Here is a 19,369-nt window from a genome sequence, read left to right on the forward strand (position 1 = left end):
CGAGTCTCTACTAGACCCTGAGTCTCTACTAGACGCTGAGTCTCTACTAGACCCTGAGTCTCTACACCCCGAGTCTCTACTACACCCTGAGTCTCTACTAGACGCTGAGTCTCTACTAGACCCTGAGTCTCTGCTAGACCCTGAGTCTCTACACCCCGAGTCTCTACTAGACCCTGAGTCTCTACTAGACGCTGAGTCTCTACTAGACCCTGAGTCTCTACTACACCCTGAGTCTCTACTAGACCCTGAGTCTCTACTACACCCTGAGTCTCTACTAGACCCTGAGTCTCTACTACACCCTGAGTCTCTACTACACCCTGAGTCTCTACTAGACCCTGAGTCTCTGCTAGACCCTGAGTCTCTACTACACCCTGAGTCTCTACTAGACCCTGAGTCTCTACTAGACCCTGAGTCTCTACTAGACCCTGAGTCTCTACTACACCCCGTGTCCCTACACCCTGAGTCTCTACACCCTGAGTCTCTACTAGACCCTGAGTCTCTACTCGACCCGGAGTCTCTACTACACCCTGAGTCTCTACTACACCCTGAGTCTCTGCTAGACCCTGAGTCTCTACTAGACCCTGAGTCACTACTACACCCTGAGTCTCTACTAGACCCCGAGTCTCTACACCCCGAGTCTCCCCCGGTCGTGTGAGTTGATAGCGCAGTGTAATTGGAGCATGCCACCGCAGGCAGCCGCGTGTGACACAGCCACGCGCGGCTGTGTCTGTGTGTCCGTCTGTGTGTCCGTCTGTGTGTCCGCGCGTGTGACTCCGTGTGTGTGTGTGTAAGGGGAGGGGGGGGGAGTGGTGGTGCAGCGGTTAGCGCCACGCCGCGCTACCAACCCGGCCCACCCGAGTTCGATTCCCGGTCACGGGCAGTGACGGCGATTATCTGGACCGGTCCTGGGCCTCCCCTAGGTCGGCTCAGCCTCAAATGAGTACCTGATGCAGCGGTGTGTGTGTGGTAGTAGTAGTGGTGGTGGTGGTGGTAAGCATCGCTAGCACCGGGGAGACAAAGGTGGCCGGGCGTGGTGCTGGCCCCCACCCACCCCCTCGTGCACCATGCCGGCCTTCATCGGTGCTTGCTGACAGCACTTGCCCCGACAGTCTTGTTAGAGGCTACACGGGGCGTCTTTGTGTGTGTGTCTGTGTGTGTGTCCGCGTGTGTCTGTGTGCGTGTCTGTGTGTGTGTCCGCGTGTGTCTGTGTGTGTCCGTGTGTGTCTGTGTGTGCGTGTCTGTGTGTGTGTCCGCGTGTGTCTGTGTGTGTCCGTGTGTGTCTGTGTGCGTGTCTGTGTGTGTGTCCGCGTGTGTCTGTGTGTGCGTGTCTGTGTGTGTGTCCGCGTGTGTCTGTGTGTGTCCGTGTGTGTCTGTGTGCATGTCTGTGTGTGTGTCCGCGTGTGTCCGTGTGTGTCCGTGTGTGTCTGTGTGCGTGTCTGTGTGTGTGTCCGCGTGTGTCTGTGTGTGTGTGTCTGTGTGTGTCCGTGTGTGTCTGTGTGCGTGTCTGTGTGTGTGTCCGCGTGTGTCTGTGTGTGTCCGTGTGTGTCTGTGTGCGTGTCTGTGTGTGTCCGCGTGTGTCTGTGTGTGTCCGTGTGTGTCCGTGTGTGTCTGTGTGCGTGTCTGTGTGCGTGTCCGCGTGTGTCTGTGTGTGTGTGTCTGTGTGTGTCCGTGTGTGTCTGTGTGCGTGTCTGTGTGTGTGTCCGTGTGTGTCTGTGTGTGTCTGTGTGTGTGTGTCTGTGTGTGTCCGTGTGTGTCTGTGTGTGTGTGTGTCTGTGTGTGTGTCCGCGTTTGTCTGTGTGTGTCCGTTGGGCAGTGGTCGGATTTTATTTTGTAACTCGCCCGCACACTCACTGAGGCTCACACACTCACTCGCACACTCACTAACACACTCACACACATACACACACTCACACAGTCACTAAAACCCTCACACAAACACACACACTCACTAACACACTCACACACTAACACACCAAACACACACACTCTCACACACAAACACACTCGCACACACACTAACACACACTCTCACACGCTCACACGCTCACACACAAACACACTCACACACTAACACACACACACACACACTCTCACACACACTAACACATTCTCACACACACACACTAACACACACTCTCACACATTCACACTCTCAGACGCTCACACACACACACTCACTAACACACTCACACACTAACACCAAACACACACACTCTCACACACAAACACACTCGCACACACACTAACACACACTCGCACACACACTAACACACAAACACACTCACACACACTAACACACACACACACTCACACACACAAACACACTCGCACACACACTAACACACACTCTCACACGCTCACACGCTCACACACACTAACACACACACACACTCACTAACACATTCACACACACACACACTAACACACACTCACACACATTCACACTCTCAGACGCTCACACACACACACTCACTAACACACTCACACACACTAACACACACACACACACTCACACACACAAACACACTCGCACACACACTAACACACACTCTCACACGCTCACACGCTCACACACACTAACACACACACACACACTCACTAACACATTCTCACACACACACACTAGCACACACTCTCACACACTCACACTCTCAGACGCTCACACACACACACGCACAGTCACTGCTGCTGCCACCCCCCCCACGTTAAACCCCTCACCCCACTCGCTCACCGACCCACAACCCACCTATAACCCGCTCTTAGAGAGTCTCACGCATCGTGATGGAGGGGACATCCATTGAGCCTGTACCTCACGCAGGCTCGAGGGGGTTCTTCCAAACTCGTACCGCTTGCGAATGGGGGATGATGATGATGATGAGGAGGAGAGGAGGAGGAGGGGAGGGGTGTCTACTGCCAATGTGCGTACACACGTGGTGGTGGTGGTGGTGGAGGTGGTGGTGGAGGTGGTGGTGGTGGTGGTGGTGGTGGTGGTGGTGGAGGTGGTGGTGGTGGTGGTGGAGGTGGTGGTGGTGGTGGTGGTGGTGGTGGTGGTGGTGGTGGTGGAGGTGGTGGTGGTGGTGGTGGTGGTGGAGGTGGTGGTGGTGGTGGTGGTGGTGGTGGTGGTGGAGGTGGTGGTGGTGGTGGTGGTGGAGGTGGTGGTGGTGGTGGAGGTGGTGGTGGTGGTGGAGGTGGTGGTGGTGGTGGTGGTGGTGGAGGTGGTGGTGGAGGTGGTGGTGGTGGTGGTTGGTGGTGGTGGTGGAGGTGGTGGTGGTGGTGGGTGGTGGTGGTGGTTGGTGGTTGGTGGTGGTGGTGGTGGAGCCTCCATCATTGGAATGTCTCCAATGCCCCCTTCAAAAATGTAGCCACAAGTTCAGTTCGACAGACACACATGCAGAGAGAGACACACAGACACATGCAGAGAGGCACACAGACACATGCAGAGACACAGACATGCAGAGAGAGAGACATGCAAAGAGAGACACACAGACACATACAGAGAGAGACACATGCAGAGAGAGACACACAGACACATGCAGAGAGAGACACAGACACATGCAGAGAGAGACACACAGACACATGCAGAGAGAGACACAGACACATGCAGAGAGAGACACACAGACACATGCAGAGAGAGACACACAGACACATGCAGAGAGACAGACACATGCAGAGAGAGACACACAGACACATGCAGAGAGACAGACACATGCAGAGAGAGACACACAGACACATGCAGAGAGACAGACACATGCAGAGAGAGACACACAGACACATGCAGAGAGAGACACACAGACACATGCAGAGAGAAACACACAGACACATGCAGAGAGAGAGACACACAGACACATGCAGAGAGACAGACACATGCAGAGAGAGACACATGCGGAGAGAGACACACAGACACATGCAGAGAGACAGACACATGCAGAGAGAGACACACAGACACATGCAGAGAGACAGACACATGCAGAGAGAGACACACAGACACATGCAGAGAGACAGACACATGCAGAGAGAGACACACAGACACATGCAGAGAGACAGACACATGCAGAGAGAGACACACAGACACATGCAGAGAGAGACACACAGACACATGCAGAGAGAGACACACAGACACATGCGGAGAGAGACACACAGACACATGCAGAGAGACAGACAGACACATGCAGAGAGAGACACACAGACACATGCAGAGAGAGACACACAGACACATGCAGAGAGACACACAGAGACACATGCAGAGAGAGACACACAGACACATGCAGAGAGACAGACAGACACATGCAGAGAGAGACACACAGACACATGCAGAGAGAGACACACAGACACATGCAGAGAGACACACAGAGACACATGCAGAGAGAGACACACAGACACATGCAGAGAGACAGACAGACACATGCAGAGAGAGACACACAGACACATGCAGAGAGAGACACACAGACACATGCAGAGAGACAGACACATGCAGAGAGAGACACAGAGACACATGCAGAGAGAGACACACAGACACATGCGGAGAGAGACACACAGACACATGCAGAGAGAGACACACAGACACATGCAGAGAGACACACATGCAGAGAGAGACACACAGACACATGCAGAGAGAGACACATGCGGAGAGAGACACAGACACATGCAGAGAGACAGACACATGCAGAGAGAGACACACAGACACATGCAGAGAGAGACACATGCAGAGAGAGACACACAGACACATGCAGAGAGACAGACACATGCAGAGAGAGACACATGCAGAGAGAGACACATGCGGAGAGAGACACACAGACACATGCAGAGAGACAGACACATGCAGAGAGAGACACACAGACACATACAGAGAGAGACACATGCAGAGAGACACACAGACACATGCAGAGAGAGACACACAGACACATGCAGAGAGAGACACACAGACACATGCAGAGAGACACACAGACACATGCGGAGAGAGACACACAGACACATGCAGAGAGAGACACACAGACACATGCAGAGAGAGACACACAGACACATGCAGAGAGAGACACACAGACACATGCAGAGAGAGACACACAGACACATGCAGAGAGAGACACATGCAGAGAGAGACACATGCAGAAAGAGACACACAGACACATGCAGAAAGAGACACACAGACACATGCGGAGAGAGACACACAGACACATGCAGAGAGAGACACACAGACACATGCAGAGAGAGACACACAGACACATGCGGAGAGAGACACAGACACATGCGGAGAGAGACACAGACACATGCAGAGAGACAGACACATGCAGAGAGAGACACACAGACACATGCAGAGAGACAGACACATGCAGATAGAGACACACAGACACATGCAGAGAGAGACACACAGACACATGCAGAGAGACACACAGACACATGCAGAGAGAGACACACAGACACATGCAGAGAGAGACACATGCAGAGAGAGACACATAGACACATGCAGAGAGAGACACACAGACACATGCAGAGAGAGACACACAGACACATGCAGAGAGAGACACACAGACACATGCAGAGAGAGACACACAGACACATGCAGAGAGACACATGCAGAGAGAGACACACAGACACATGCAGAGAGAGACACACAGACACATGCAGAGAGAGACACACAGACACATGCGGAGAGAGACACAGACACATGCGGAGAGAGACACACAGACACATGCGGAGAGAGACACATGCAGAGAGAGACACACAGACACATGCAGAGAGAGACACATGCAGAGAGAGACACACAGACACATGCAGAGAGACAGACACATGCAGAGAGAGACACACAGACACATGCAGAGAGAGACACACAGAGACATGCAGAGAGACAGACACATGCAGAGAGAGACACACAGAGACATGCAGAGAGACAGACACATGCAGAGAGAGACACACAGACACATGCAGAGAGACACACAGACACATGCAGAGAGAGACACACAGACACATGCAGAGAGACAGACACATGCAGAGAGAGACACACAGACACATGCGGAGAGAGACACAGACACATGTAGAGAGAGACACACAGACACATGCGGAGAGAGACACACAGACACATGCAGAGAGACAGACACATGCAGAGAGAGACACACAGACACATGCAGAGAGACAGACACATGCAGAGAGAGACACACAGACACATGCAGAGAGAGACACACAGACACATGCAGAGAGAGACACACAGACACATGCGGAGAGAGACACACAGACACATGCGGAGAGAGACACACAGACACATGCAGAGAGAGACACATGCGGAGAGAGACACACAGACACATGCAGAGAGAGACACACAGACACATGCAGAGAGAGACACACAGACACATGCAGAGAGACACACAGACACATGCAGAGAGAGACACACAGACACATGCAGAGAGAGACACATGCAGAGAGAGACACACAGACACATGCAGAGAGAGACACACAGACACATGCGGAGAGAGACACACAGACACATGCAGAGAGAGACACACAGACACATGCAGAGAGACACACAGACACATGCAGAGAGAGACACACAGACACATGCAGAGAGAGACACACAGACACATGCAGAGAGACACACACATGCAGAGAGAGACACATGCGGAGAGAGACACACAGACACATGCAGAGAGACACACAGACACATGCAGAGAGAGACACACAGACACATGCAGAGAGAGACACACAGACACATGCAGAGAGACACACAGACACATGCAGAGAGACACAGACACATGCAGAGAGACACACAGACACATGCAGAGAGAGACACATGCGGAGAGAGACACATGCGGAGAGAGACACAGACACATGCAGAGAGACACACAGACACATGCAGAAAGAGACACACAGACACATGCGGAGAGAGACACACAGACACATGCAGAGAGAGACACACAGACACATGCAGAAAGAGACACACAGACACATGCGGAGAGAGACACACAGACACATGCAGAGAGAGACACACAGACACATGCAGAGAGAGACACACAGACACATGCAGAGAGAGACACATGCAGAAAGAGACACACAGACACATGCAGAGAGAGACACACAGACACATGCGGAGAGAGACACACAGACACATGCAGAGAGAGACACATGCAGAAAGAGACACACAGACACATGCGGAGAGAGACACATGCAGAAAGAGACACACAGACACATGCAGAGAGAGACACACAGACACATGCAGAGAGAGACACACAGACACATGCAGAGAGAGACACACAGACACATGCGGAGAGAGACACACAGACACATGCGGAGAGAGACACACAGACACATGCAGAGAGAGACACATGCGGAGAGAGACACACAGACACATGCGGAGAGAGACACACAGACACATGCAGAGAGAGACACACAGACACATGCAGAGAGAGACACACAGACACATGCAGAGAGAGACACACAGACACATGCGGAGAGAGACACACAGACACATGCAGAGAGAGACACACAGACACATGCAGAGAGAGACACACAGACACATGCGGAGAGACACAGACACATACAGAGAGAGACACACAGACACATGCAGAGAGAGACACAGACACATGCAGAGAGAGACACACAGACACATGCAGAGAAACACACAGACACATGCAGAGAGAGACACACAGACACATGCAGAGAGAGACACACAGACACATGCAGAGAAACACACAGACACATGCAGAGAGAGACACATGCAGAGAGAGACACACAGACACATGCAGAGAGACAGACACATGCAGAGAGAGACACACAGACACATGCAGAGAGAGACACACAGACACATGCAGAGAGAGACACACAGACACATGCAGAGACACACAGACACATGCAGAGAGACACAGACACATGCAGAGAGAGACACACAGACACATGCGGAGAGAGACACATGCGGAGAGAGACACACAGACACATGCAGAGAGACACAGACACATGCAGAGAGAGACACACAGACACATGCAGAGAGAGACACACAGACACATGCAGAGAGACACAGACACATGCAGAGAGAGACACACAGACACATGCAGAGAGACACACAGACACATGCAGAGAGACACAGACACATGCAGAGAGAGACACACAGACACATGCAGAGAGACACAGACACATGCAGAGAGAGACACACAGACACATGCAGAGACACAGAGACACATGCAGAGAGAGACACACAGACACATGCAGAGAGACACACAGACACATGCAGAGAGACAGACACATGCAGAGAGAGACACATGCAGAGAGAGACACACAGACACATGCAGAGAGACACACACAGACACATGCAGAGAGACACACAGACACATGCAGAGAGACAGACACATGCAGAGAGAGACACATGCGGAGAGAGACACAGACACATGCAGAGAGAGACACACAGACACATGCAGAGAGAGACACAGACACATGCAGAGAGAGACACATGCAGAGAGAGACACACAGACACATGCAGAGAGACACACACAGACACATGCAGAGAGACACACAGACACATGCAGAGAGACAGACACATGCAGAGAGAGACACATGCGGAGAGAGACACACAGACACATGCAGAGAGACAGACACATGCAGAGAGAGACACATGCGGAGAGACACACAGACACATGCAGAGAGAGACACACAGACACATACAGAGAGAGACACACAGACACATGCAGAGAGAGACACAGACACATGCGGAGAGAGACACATGCAGAGAGAGACACACAGACACATGCGGAGAGAGACACAGACACATGCGGAGAGAGACACACAGACACATGCAGAGAGAGACACACAGACACATACAGAGAGAGACACACAGACACATGCAGAGAGAGACACACAGACACATACAGAGAGAGACACACAGACACATGCAGAGAGAGACACAGACACATGCGGAGAGAGACACACAGACACATGCAGAGAGAGACACACAGACACATACAGAGAGAGACACACAGACACATGCAGAGAGAGACACAGACACATGCGGAGAGAGACACACAGACACATGCAGAGAGAGACACACAGACACATACAGAGAGAGACACACAGACACATACAGAGAGAGACACACAGACACATACAGAGAGAGACACAGACACATGCGGAGAGAGACACACAGACACATGCAGAGAGAGACACACAGACACATGCGGAGAGAGACACACAGACACATACAGAGAGAGACACAGACACATGCGGAGAGAGACACACAGACACATACAGAGAGAGACACACAGACACATGCAGAGAGAGACACAGACACATGCAGAGAGAGACACACAGACACATACAGAGAGAGACACACAGACACATGCAGAGAGAGACACACAGACACATGCAGAGAGAGACACACAGACACATGCAGAGAGAGACACACAGACACATGCAGAGAGAGACACACAGACACATGCAGAGAGAGACACACAGACACATGCAGAGAGAGACACACAGACACATGCAGAGAGAGACACACAGACACATGCGGAGAGAGACACACAGACACATACAGAGAGAGACACACAGACACATGCAGAGAGAGACACACAGACACATGCAGAGAGAGACACACAGACACATGCAGAGAGACAGACACATGCAGAGAGAGACACACAGACACATGCAGAGAGACAGACACATGCAGAGAGAGACACATGCGGAGAGAGACACACAGACACATGCAGAGAGACACACAGACACATGCAGAGAGACAGACACATGCAGAGAGAGACACATGCGGAGAGAGACACACAGACACATGCAGAGAGACACACAGACACATGCAGAGAGAGACACACAGACACATGCAGAGAGAGACACACAGATGCAGAGACACAGAGACACATGCGGAGAGAGAGACACACACAGACACACCGAGCGAGACACACACCAAGACACAAGCAGGAATATGATTCATCCTTGATCGCTTCTGCTCGGATTAAATATCGGCCGTGCTATCCGATTCAGCGGGGGGGGGGGGGGGGGTGTACACACAAGTGTCTACAGGGAGAGGGGCTGGGACAAAGAACGGTCACGTTTAGACAAATTTTGATTGCGTCACTCAATGGATGGTCCCTACTGAGTGTAGACATTTGTGAAGCCAGAGTTTCGCAAACGGGTTTCGATTCCTTACCCGTACCCGGCCGCACCAGGGTCGCAAACGGGTACCCGTACCCGGCCGTACCCTACACCCGTACCCAGCCGGGTAGGGTACGGGTATCGGGTACCCGATTGCGACCTCTGGGATGAAGCCACGTTGCAGACGCGGGTGGGTTCATTCTAGGATCTTGAATTGTGAGAAGAGACAAGACGTTGGGAAATGAGTGACTCACGGTCTGCCCGTACCCGGCCGTACCCTACACCCGTACCCGGCCGGGTAGGGTACGGGTATCGGGTACCTGATTGCGACCTCTGGGATGAAGCCACGTTGCAGGCGCGGGTGGGTTCATTCTAGGATCTTGAATTGTGAGAAGAGACAAGACGTTGGGAGATGAGTGACAGACGGTGACTCAACAGTGACTCACGGCCTACCCGTACCCGTACCCGGCCGCACCAGGGTCGCAAACGGGTACCCGTACCCGGCCGGGTACGGGTAGCCGGGTATCGGCTAGAGTACGGGTATCGGGTACCCGGTTGCGACCTCTGCCAGAAGCGTGGGACCACATGTAACGCTCTCATAGATGTGAAGGATGTTGATGATGGTGATATTGATGATGATGATGATAATACAACTACGAGTTTATTAACAACAACAAACACCAGCACACGAGTCGTGTTGGACTGAGCGCATGCCGTGGTGTTTGTGTGGGTGGGTGGGTGAGTGGATGTGTGGGTGAGTGAGTAGGTGAGTGGGTGACTGGGTGAGTAGGTGAGTGGATGGTTGGGTGAGTGGATGTGTGGGTGAGTGGGTGGGTGAGTGGATGGTTGGGTGAGTGGGTGGGTGAGTGGATGTGTGGATGTGTGGGTGAGTGGGTGACTGGGTGAGTAGGTGAGTGGATGGTTGGGTGAGTGGATGTGTGGGTGAGTGAGTAGGTGAGTGGGTGACTGGGTGAGTAGGTGAGTGGATGGTTGGGTGAGTGGATGTGTGGGTGAGTGGGTGGGTGAGTGGATGGTTGGGTGAGTGGGTGGGTGAGTGGATGTGTGGATGTGTGGGTGAGTGGGTGACTGGGTGAGTAGGTGAGTGGATGGTTGGGTGAGTGGATGTGTGGGTGAGTGAGTAGGTGAGTGGGTGACTGGGTGAGTAAGTGAGTGGATGGTTGGGTGAGTGGATGTGTGGGTGAGTGAGTGGGTGGGTGAGTGGATGAGTGAGTGGGTGGGTGAGTTGATGAGTAGGTGAGTGGATGGGTGAGTGGATGTGTGGGTGAGTGAGTAGGTGAGTGGGTGACTGGGTGAGTAGGTGAGTGGATGGTTGGGTGAGTGGATGTGTGGGTGAGTGAGTAGGTGAGTGGGTGACTGGGTGAGTAGGTGAGTGGATGGTTGGGTGAGTGGATGTGTGGGTGAGTGAGTAGGTGAGTGGGTGACTGGGTGAGTAGGTGAGTGGATGGTTGGGTGAGTGGGTGGGTGAGTGGATGTGTGGGTGAGTGAGTAGGTGAGTGGGTGACTGGGTGAGTAGGTGAGTAGATGGTTGGGTGAGTGGATGTGTGGGTGAGTGAGTAGGTGAGTGGGTGACTGGGTGAGTAGGTGAGTGGATGGTTGGGTGAGTGGGTGGGTGAGTGGATGTGTGGGTGAGTGAGTAGGTGAGTGGGTGACTGGGTGAGTAGGTGAGTGGATGGTTGGGTGAGTGGGTGGGTGAGTGGATGTGTGGGTGAGTGAGTAGGTGAGTGGGTGACTGGGTGAGTAGGTGAGTGGATGGTTGGGTGAGTGGATGTGTGGGTGAGTGAGTAGGTGAGTGGGTGGGTGAGTGGATGAGTGAGTGGGTGGGTGAGTTGATGAGTAGGTGAGTGGATGGTTGGGTGAGTGGGTGGGTGAGTGGATGTGTGGGTGAGTGAGTAGGTGAGTGGGTGACTGGGTGAGTAGGTGAGTGGGTGGGTGAGTGGATGTGTGGGTGAGTGAGTAGGTGAGTGGGTGGGTGAGTGGATGGTTGAATGAGTGGATTTGTGGGTGAGTGGATGTGTGGGTGAGTGGGTGGGTGAGTGGATGGTTGAGTGAGTGGATTTGTGGATGAGTAGGTGAGTGGATGGTTGGGTGAGTGGATTTGTGGGTGAGTGAGTAGGTGAGTGGATGGTTGAGTGAGTGGATTTGTGGGTGAGTGAGTAGGTGAGTGGATGTGTGGGTGCGTGAGTAGGTGAGTGGGTGGGTGAGTGGATGGTTGGGTGAGTGGATGTGTGGGTGGGTGAGTGGGTGAGTGGATGGTTGAGTGAGTGGATTTGTGGGTGAGTGAGTAGGTGAGTGGATGAGTAGGTGAGTGGATGGTTGGGTGAGTGGATGTGTGGGTGCGTGAGTAGGTGAGTGGGTGGGTGAGTGGATGGTTGGGTGAGTGTGCGGGTGGGTGGATGTGTGAGTAGGTAGATGGGTGGGCGAGTAGGTAGGTGGGTGGGTGAGTCGGTGAGTGGATGGTTGGGTGAGTGTGCGGGTGAGTGAATGGTTGGGTGAGTGGATGGGTGAGTAGGTGGTTGGGGTGGATGTGTGGGTTAGTGAGTAGGTGGGTGAGTGGATGGTTGGGTGAGTGTGCAGGTGGGTGAGTGGATGGTTGGGTGAGTGGATGAGTAGGTGAGTGGATGGTTGGGTGAGTGCGGGTGAGTGGATGGTTGGGTGAGTGGATGGTTGAGTGAGTGGATTTGTGGGTGAGTGGATGGTGGGGTGAGTGGATGGTTGGGTGAGTGAGTAGGTGAGTGGGTGGGTGAGTGGATGGTTGGGTGAGTGTGCGGGTGGGTGGATGGGTGAGTAGGTAGATGGGTGGGCGAGTAGGTAGGTGGGTGGGTGAGTCGGTGAGTGGATGGTTGGGTGAGTGTGCGGGTGAGTGAATGGTTGGGTGAGTGGATGGGTGAGTAGGTGGTTGGGGTGGATGTGTGGGTTAGTGAGTAGGTGGGTGAGTGGATGGTTGGGTGAGTGCGGGTGAGTGGATGGTTGAGTGAGTGGATTTGTGGGTGAGTGGATGGTGGAGTGAGTGGATGTGTGGGTGAGTGAGTAGGTGAGTGGGTGGGTGAGTGGATGGTTGAGTGAGTGGATTTGTGGGTGAGTGGATGAGTAGGTGAGTGGATGGTTGGGTGAGTGGATGTGTGGGTGAGTGGATGTGTGGGTGAGTGAGTAGGTGAGTGGGTGGGTGAGTGGATGGTTGAGTGAGTGGATTTGTGGGTGAGTGGATGAGTAGGTGAGTGGATGGTTGGGTGAGTGGATGTGTGGGTGAGTGAGTAGGTGAGTGGGTGGGTGAGTGGATGGTTGAGTGAGTGGATTTGTGGGTGAGTGGATGGTTGGGTGAGTGGATGGTTGGGTGAGTGGATGTGTGGGTGAGTGGGTGGGTGAGTGGGTGGGTGAGTGGATGGTTGAGTGAGTGGATTTGTGGGTGAGTGAGTAGGTGAGTGGATGAGTAGGTGAGTGGATGGTTGGGTGAGTGGATGTGTGGGTGCGTGAGTAGGTGAGTGGGTGGGTGAGTGGATGGTTGGGTGCGTGAGTAGGTGAGTGGGTGGGTGAGTGGATGTGTGGGTGCGTGAGTAGGTGAGTGGGTGGGTGAGTGGATGGTTGAGTGAGTGGATTTGTGGATGAGTAGGTGAGTGGATGGTTGGGTGAGTGGATGTGTGGGTGAGTGGGTGGGTGAGTAGATTTGTGGGTGAGTGAGTAGGTGAGTGGATGGTTGAGTGAGTGGATTTGTGGATGAGTAGGTGAGTGGATGGTTGGGTGAGTGGATGTGTGGGTGAGTGGGTGGGTGAGTAGATTTGTGGGTGAGTGAGTAGGTGAGTGGATGGTTGAGTGAGTGGATTTGTGGGTGAGTGGATGAGTAGGTGAGTGGATGGTTGGGTGAGTGGATGTGTGGGTGAGTGGATGGTTGGGTGAGTTTGCGGGTGGGTGAGTGGATGTGTGGGTGAGTGGATGGTTGGGTGAGTGGATGTGTGGGTGGGTGAGTGGGTGGGTGAGTGGATGGTTGAGTGAGTGGATTTGTGGGTGAGTGAGTAGGTGAGTGGATGGTTGGGTGAGTGGATGTGTGGGTGGGTGGGTGAGTGGATGGTTGGGTGCGTGAGTAGGTGAGTGGGTGGGTGAGTGGATGGTTGGGTGAGTGTGCGGGTGGGTGGATGGGTGAGTAGGTGAGTGGATAGTTGGGTGAGTGGATAGGTGGGTGGGTGGGTGAGTAGGTGAGTGGATGGCTGGGTGAGTGGATGTGTGGGTGGGTGAGTGGGTGGGTGAGTGGATGGTTGAGTGAGTGGATTTGTGGGTGAGTGAGTAGGTGAGTGGATGGTTGGGTGAGTGGATGTGTGGGTGGGTGGGTGAGTGGATGGTTGGGTGCGTGAGTAGGTGAGTGGGTGGGTGAGTGGATGGTTGGGTGAGTGTGCGGGTGGGTGGATGGGTGAGTAGGTGAGTGGATAGTTGGGTGAGTGGATAGGTGGGTGGGTGGGTGAGTAGGTGAGTGGATGGCTGGGTGAGTAGGTGAGTGGATGGGTGGGTGAGTGGTACGGGCTAGAGAAGAGATGGAGTGATGTGGTACAGGAGGACGTGGAGCTGAGTGGACTTTGCCGATGAGCGGTACCAGCGGTGTCAAGATCGGCCTCTGTGGAGGAGGAGGCTCGTGAAGGACGCTACTGGGCCAGTGCCAGGCTAGGTGCACCTTGAGGCTCCTGGGCAGTTGGACGTAGTCGTCCATCGATGAGCTCCTCCGGCAGGCGAGGCTGCGTTGGCTGGGCCACGTAGCCCGCATGCCCCAGCCACCGCATGCCGAAACAGCTTCTGTTCGGCCGGATCGAGGGCGCTAAACCAAGCACGACACGGGCTAGAGAATAGATGGAGAGTGAGTGATGGGTGAGTTGGATGGGTGGCTGAGTGAATGAGTGGGTGAGCGAGGGGGTGGGTGGGTGACTGAGTGGGTGGGTGGGTGAGTGAGTGGGTGAACGAGTGGGTGAGTGAGTGGGTGGGTGAACGAGTGGGTGAGTGAGTGGGTGGGTGAACGAGTGGGTGAGTGAGTGGGTGGGTGAACGAGTGGGTGAGTGAGTGGGTGGGTGAGTGGGTGGGTGAGTGAGTGGGTGGGTGAACGAGTGAGTGGGTGGGTGAACGAGTGGGTGAGTGAGTGGGTGGGTGAACGAGTGGGTGAGTGAGTGGGTGGGTGAACGAGTGGGTGAGTGAGTGGGTGGGTGAGTGGGTGGGTGAGTGAGTGGGTGGGTGAACGAGTGAGTGGGTGGGTGAACGAGTGGGTGAGTGAGTGGGTGGGTGAACGAGTGGGTGAGTGAGTGGGTGGGTGAACGAGTGGGTGAGTGAGTGGGTGGGTGAACGAGTGGGTGAGTGAGTGGGTGGGTGAGTGGGTGGGTGAGTGAGTGGGTAAACGAGTAAGTGGGTGAGTGGGTGGATGAGTGGGTGGGTGAGTGAGTGAGTGGGTGGGTGAGTGGGTGAATGAGTGGGTGAGTGATTGAGTGAGTGGGTGAATGAGTGGGTGAGTGAGTGAGTGGGTGAATGAGTGGGTGAGTGATTGAGTGAGTGGGTGGGTGGATGAGTGGGTGGGTGGGTGAGTGAATGAGTGGGTGAACGAGTAAGTGGGTGAGTGGGTGGATGAGTGGGTGGGTGAGTGAGTGGGTGAACGAGTGGGTGAGTGAGTGAGTGGGTGGGTGAGTGAGTGGGTGAGTGAGTGGGTAAACGAGTAAGTGGGTGAGTGGGTGGATGAGTGGGTGGGTGAGTGAGTGGGTGAATGAGTGGGTGAGTGAGTGGGTGGGTGGGTGAATGAGTGGGTGAGTGAGTGAGTGGGTGAATGAGTGGGTGGGTGAGTGAGTGGGTGAATGAGTGGGTGAGTGAGTGGGTGGGTGGGTGGATGAGTGGGTGGGTGAGTGAGTGGGTGAATGAGTGGGTGAGTGATTGAGTGAGTGGGTGGGTGGGTGAGTGGGTGGGTGAGTGAGTGGGTGAATGAGTGGGTGAGTGAGTGGGTGGGTGGGTGAATGAGTGGGTGAGTGAGTGAGTGGGTGAATGAGTGGGTGGGTGAGTGAGTGGGTGAATGAGTGGGTGAGTGAGTGGGTGGGTGGGTGGATGAGTGGGTGGGTGAGTGAGTGGGTGAATGAGTGGGTGAGTGATTGAGTGAGTGGGTGGGTGGGTGAGTGGGTGGGTGAGTGAGTGGGTGAATGAGTGGGTGAGTGATTGAGTGAGTGGGTGGGTGGGTGAGTGGGTGGGTGAGTGAGTGAGTGGGTGAATGAGTGGGTGAGTGATTGAGTGAGTGGGTGGATGAGTGGGTGGGTGATTGAATTCGATCCCTGCAGGGTCTGTCCCATGACCTCCTCCTCATGCACCTAGCCTGGCACAGCAGTACAACCCATGGCACCTGCAGGGTCTGTCAACGTGACCTCCTCATGCACCTAGCCTGGCACAGCAGTACAACCCATGGCACCTGCAGGGTCTGTCCCGTTGACGTCACCACGTCGTCCTTCGCGCCGTCTCCTTTACGCGGTGACGTCACCACGCAAGCCCCCTCGGCGCCGTCTCCTCCGAACGCGGTGACGTCACCACGTCACTCGGGCACCGTCTCCTCCGCAACGCGGTGACGTCACCACGCAAGCCCCCTCGGCGCCGTCTTCTCTGCGCGGTGACGTCACCACGTCACCGTCTCCTCCGCAACGCGGTGACGTCACCACGCAGCTCCATCTGCACCGTCTCCTCCGAACGCGGTGACGTCACCACGTCCACTCAGGCACCTTCTCAACGCGGTGACGTCACCACGTCCACTCAGGCACCGTCTCCTCCGCAACGCGGTGACGTCACCACGTCCACCATCTCCTCAACGCGGTGACGTCACCACGCAAGCCCCCCTCGGCGCCGTCTCCTCCGAACGCGGTGACGTCACCACGTCCACTCAGGCATCGTCTCCTCCGCAACGCGGTGACGTCACCACGCACACTCGGGCACCGTCTCCTCAACGCGGTGACGTCACCACGCAAGCCCCACCCACCCCCTCCTGGCCACGCCCCTCTCTTCCATCGTCTTCAACTCGTCGACTTAAGATGGACGTCCACAACAACAACAGCAGCGGCGGCGCTGAGGCTGAGGCGAGCAGACAGCGACTCGAGTGGGGACAGCGCGGGGGGGAGCGGGCACAGGAGGAGGAGGAGGACGAGGAGGAGGAGGACGACGACGATGAGGAGGAGGAGGAGGGAGGTGGAGGTGGAGGAGGAGACGCGGCTGGTGCCGTGCCGGGAATCCGCGCTCCGCCAGGCCTCCGAGCCGTGTACGAGGAGTGCCACAGGCGGCACCCAGAGCAGCCAAACCCCCTGCAGGTGACAGCCATCGTCAAGTACTGGTGAGTAGCTGTAGTAGCTGTAGTAGTAGTAGCTGTAGTAGCTGTAGTAGTGTAGTAGTAGCTGTAGTAGTGGTGTAGTAGTAGTGGTAGTAGCTGTAGTAGTAGGTGTAGTAGTAGTGTAGTAGTAGGTGTAGTAGTAGTGGTAGTAGCTGTAGTAGTAGCTGTAGTGTAGTAGTAGCTGTAGTAGTGGTGTAGTAGTGGTAGCTGTAGTAGTAGTAGCTGTAGTAGTGGTGTAGTAGTAGCTGTAGTAGTGGTGTAGTAGTAGTGGTAGTAGCTGTAGTGTAGTAGTAGCTGTAGTAGTGGTGTAGTAGTAGCTGTAGTAGTGGTGTAGTAGTAGTGGTAGTAGCTGTAGTAGTAGTAGCTGTAGTAGTAGTGGTAGTAGCTGTAGTAGTAGTAGTGGTGTAGTAGTAGCTGTAGTAGTAGTGGCTGTAGTAGTGGTGTAGTAGTAGTGGTAGTAGCTGTAGTAGTAGTAGCTGTAGTAGTAGTGGCTGTAGTAGTAGTAGCTGTAGTAGTAGTAGTGGTGTAGTAGTAGCTGTAGTAGTGGTAGTAGTGGCTGTAGTAGCTGTAGTAGTGGTGGTGTAGTGGTAGTAGTGTAGTAGTAGTAGCTGTAGTGGTGGTAGTTGTAGTAGTGGTGGTGTAGTGGTAGTAGTGTAGTAGCTGTAGTGGTAGTAGTTGTAGTAGTAGTAGTAGCTGTAGTGGTGGTGGTGTAGTAGCTGTAGTAGTGTAGTAGTAGTAGCTGTAGTAGTGGTAGTAGTGGTGGTGGTGTAGTAGTAGCTGTAGTAGTGGCTGTAGTAGTAGTAGCTGTAGTAGTTGTAGCTGTAGTAGTGTAGTAGTAGCTGTAGTGGTAGTAGCTGTAGTGGTAGTGGCTATAGTGGTAGTAGCTGTAGTGGTAGTGTAGTAGCTGTAGTAGTAGTAGCTGTAGTAGTAGCTGTAGTAGTGTAGTAGCTGTAGTAGTGTAGTAGTGGTAGTAGTGTAGTAGCTGTAGTAGTAGTAGTGTAGTAGTAGTGTAGTAGTAGTGTAGTAGTGGTAGTAGTGTAGTAGCTGTAGTAGTAGTAGTGTAGTAGTAGTGTAGTAGTAGTGTAGTAGTAGTGTAGTAGTAGTAGCTGTAGTAGTAGCAGTAGTAGTGTTGTAGTAGCTGTAGTAGTAGTAGCTGTAGTAGTAGTAGCTGTAGTAGTAGTAGCTGTAGTAGTAGCTGTAGTAGTGGTAGTAGTGTAGTAGCTGTAGTAGTAGTAGCTGTAGTAGTGTAGTAGTGGTGGTAGTAGTAGTAGTGTAGTAGTGGTGGTAGTAGTAGTAGTGTAGTAGTGGTGGTAGTAGTAGTAGTGTAGTAGTGGTGGTAGTAGTAGTAGTGTAGTAGTAGTAGTAGCTGTAGTAGTGGTGGTAGTAGCTGTAGTAGTGGTGGTAGTAGCTGTAGTAGTGGTGGTAGTAGCTGTAGTAGTGGTAGTAGTAGTGTAGTAGCTGTAGTGGTAGTAGCTGTAGCAGCAGTAGTGTGGTAGTAGCTGTAGTAGTGGTAGTAGCTGTATCGGTAGTAGTGGTAGTAGTGGTATCAGTAGTAGTAGTAGCTGTAGTAGTAGCTCTGCAGTAGTGGTAGTAGCTGTAGTAGGTGTAGTGTGTATCTCACCGTGTCTATCTCCTGTGTGTGTGTCTATGTGTGTGTCTCTGTGTGTGTGTGTCTGTGTGTGTGTATCTGTGTGTGTGTGTGTCTCTGTGTGTGTCTGTGTGTGTGTCTCTGTGTGTGTGTGTGTCTCTGTGTGTCTGTGTGTGTGTGTGTGTCTGTGTGTGTGTCTCTGTGTCTGTGTCTCTGTGTCTGTGTGTGTGTCTGTGTCTCTGTGTGTGTGTCTCTGTGTGTGTGTCTCTGTGTCTGTGTCTCTGTGTGTGTAGGTTGGGGGGCCCAGACCCTCTTGACTACATCAGCATGTACCGCTGCGGTGGTGGAGGTGGTGGTGGAGGTGGTGGAGG

At 53.7% G+C, this 19,369-nt stretch overlaps 1 protein-coding gene across 1 annotated transcript in view; it reads left to right on the forward strand.

Moving 5' to 3' along the window:
- The first annotated feature begins 16,493 nt into the window (after positions 1-16,493).
- Positions 16,494-19,369, forward strand: part of LOC144954557 (suppressor of fused homolog) — a 56,741-nt gene continuing 53,865 nt past the window's right edge. The window contains exons 1-2 of the mRNA XM_078885028.1: positions 16,494-17,413; positions 19,292-19,341. Coding sequence (XP_078741154.1) covers positions 17,118-17,413; positions 19,292-19,341 — 346 coding nt within the window. The 5' untranslated portion in view covers positions 16,494-17,117. The remainder of the gene's footprint in view (positions 17,414-19,291; positions 19,342-19,369) is intronic.

This window comes from Lampetra fluviatilis, unplaced genomic scaffold (genome assembly GCF_964198595.1).
Source record: "Lampetra fluviatilis unplaced genomic scaffold, kcLamFluv1.1 SCAFFOLD_146, whole genome shotgun sequence".
Lineage (NCBI taxonomy): Eukaryota > Metazoa > Chordata > Hyperoartia > Petromyzontiformes > Petromyzontidae > Lampetra > Lampetra fluviatilis.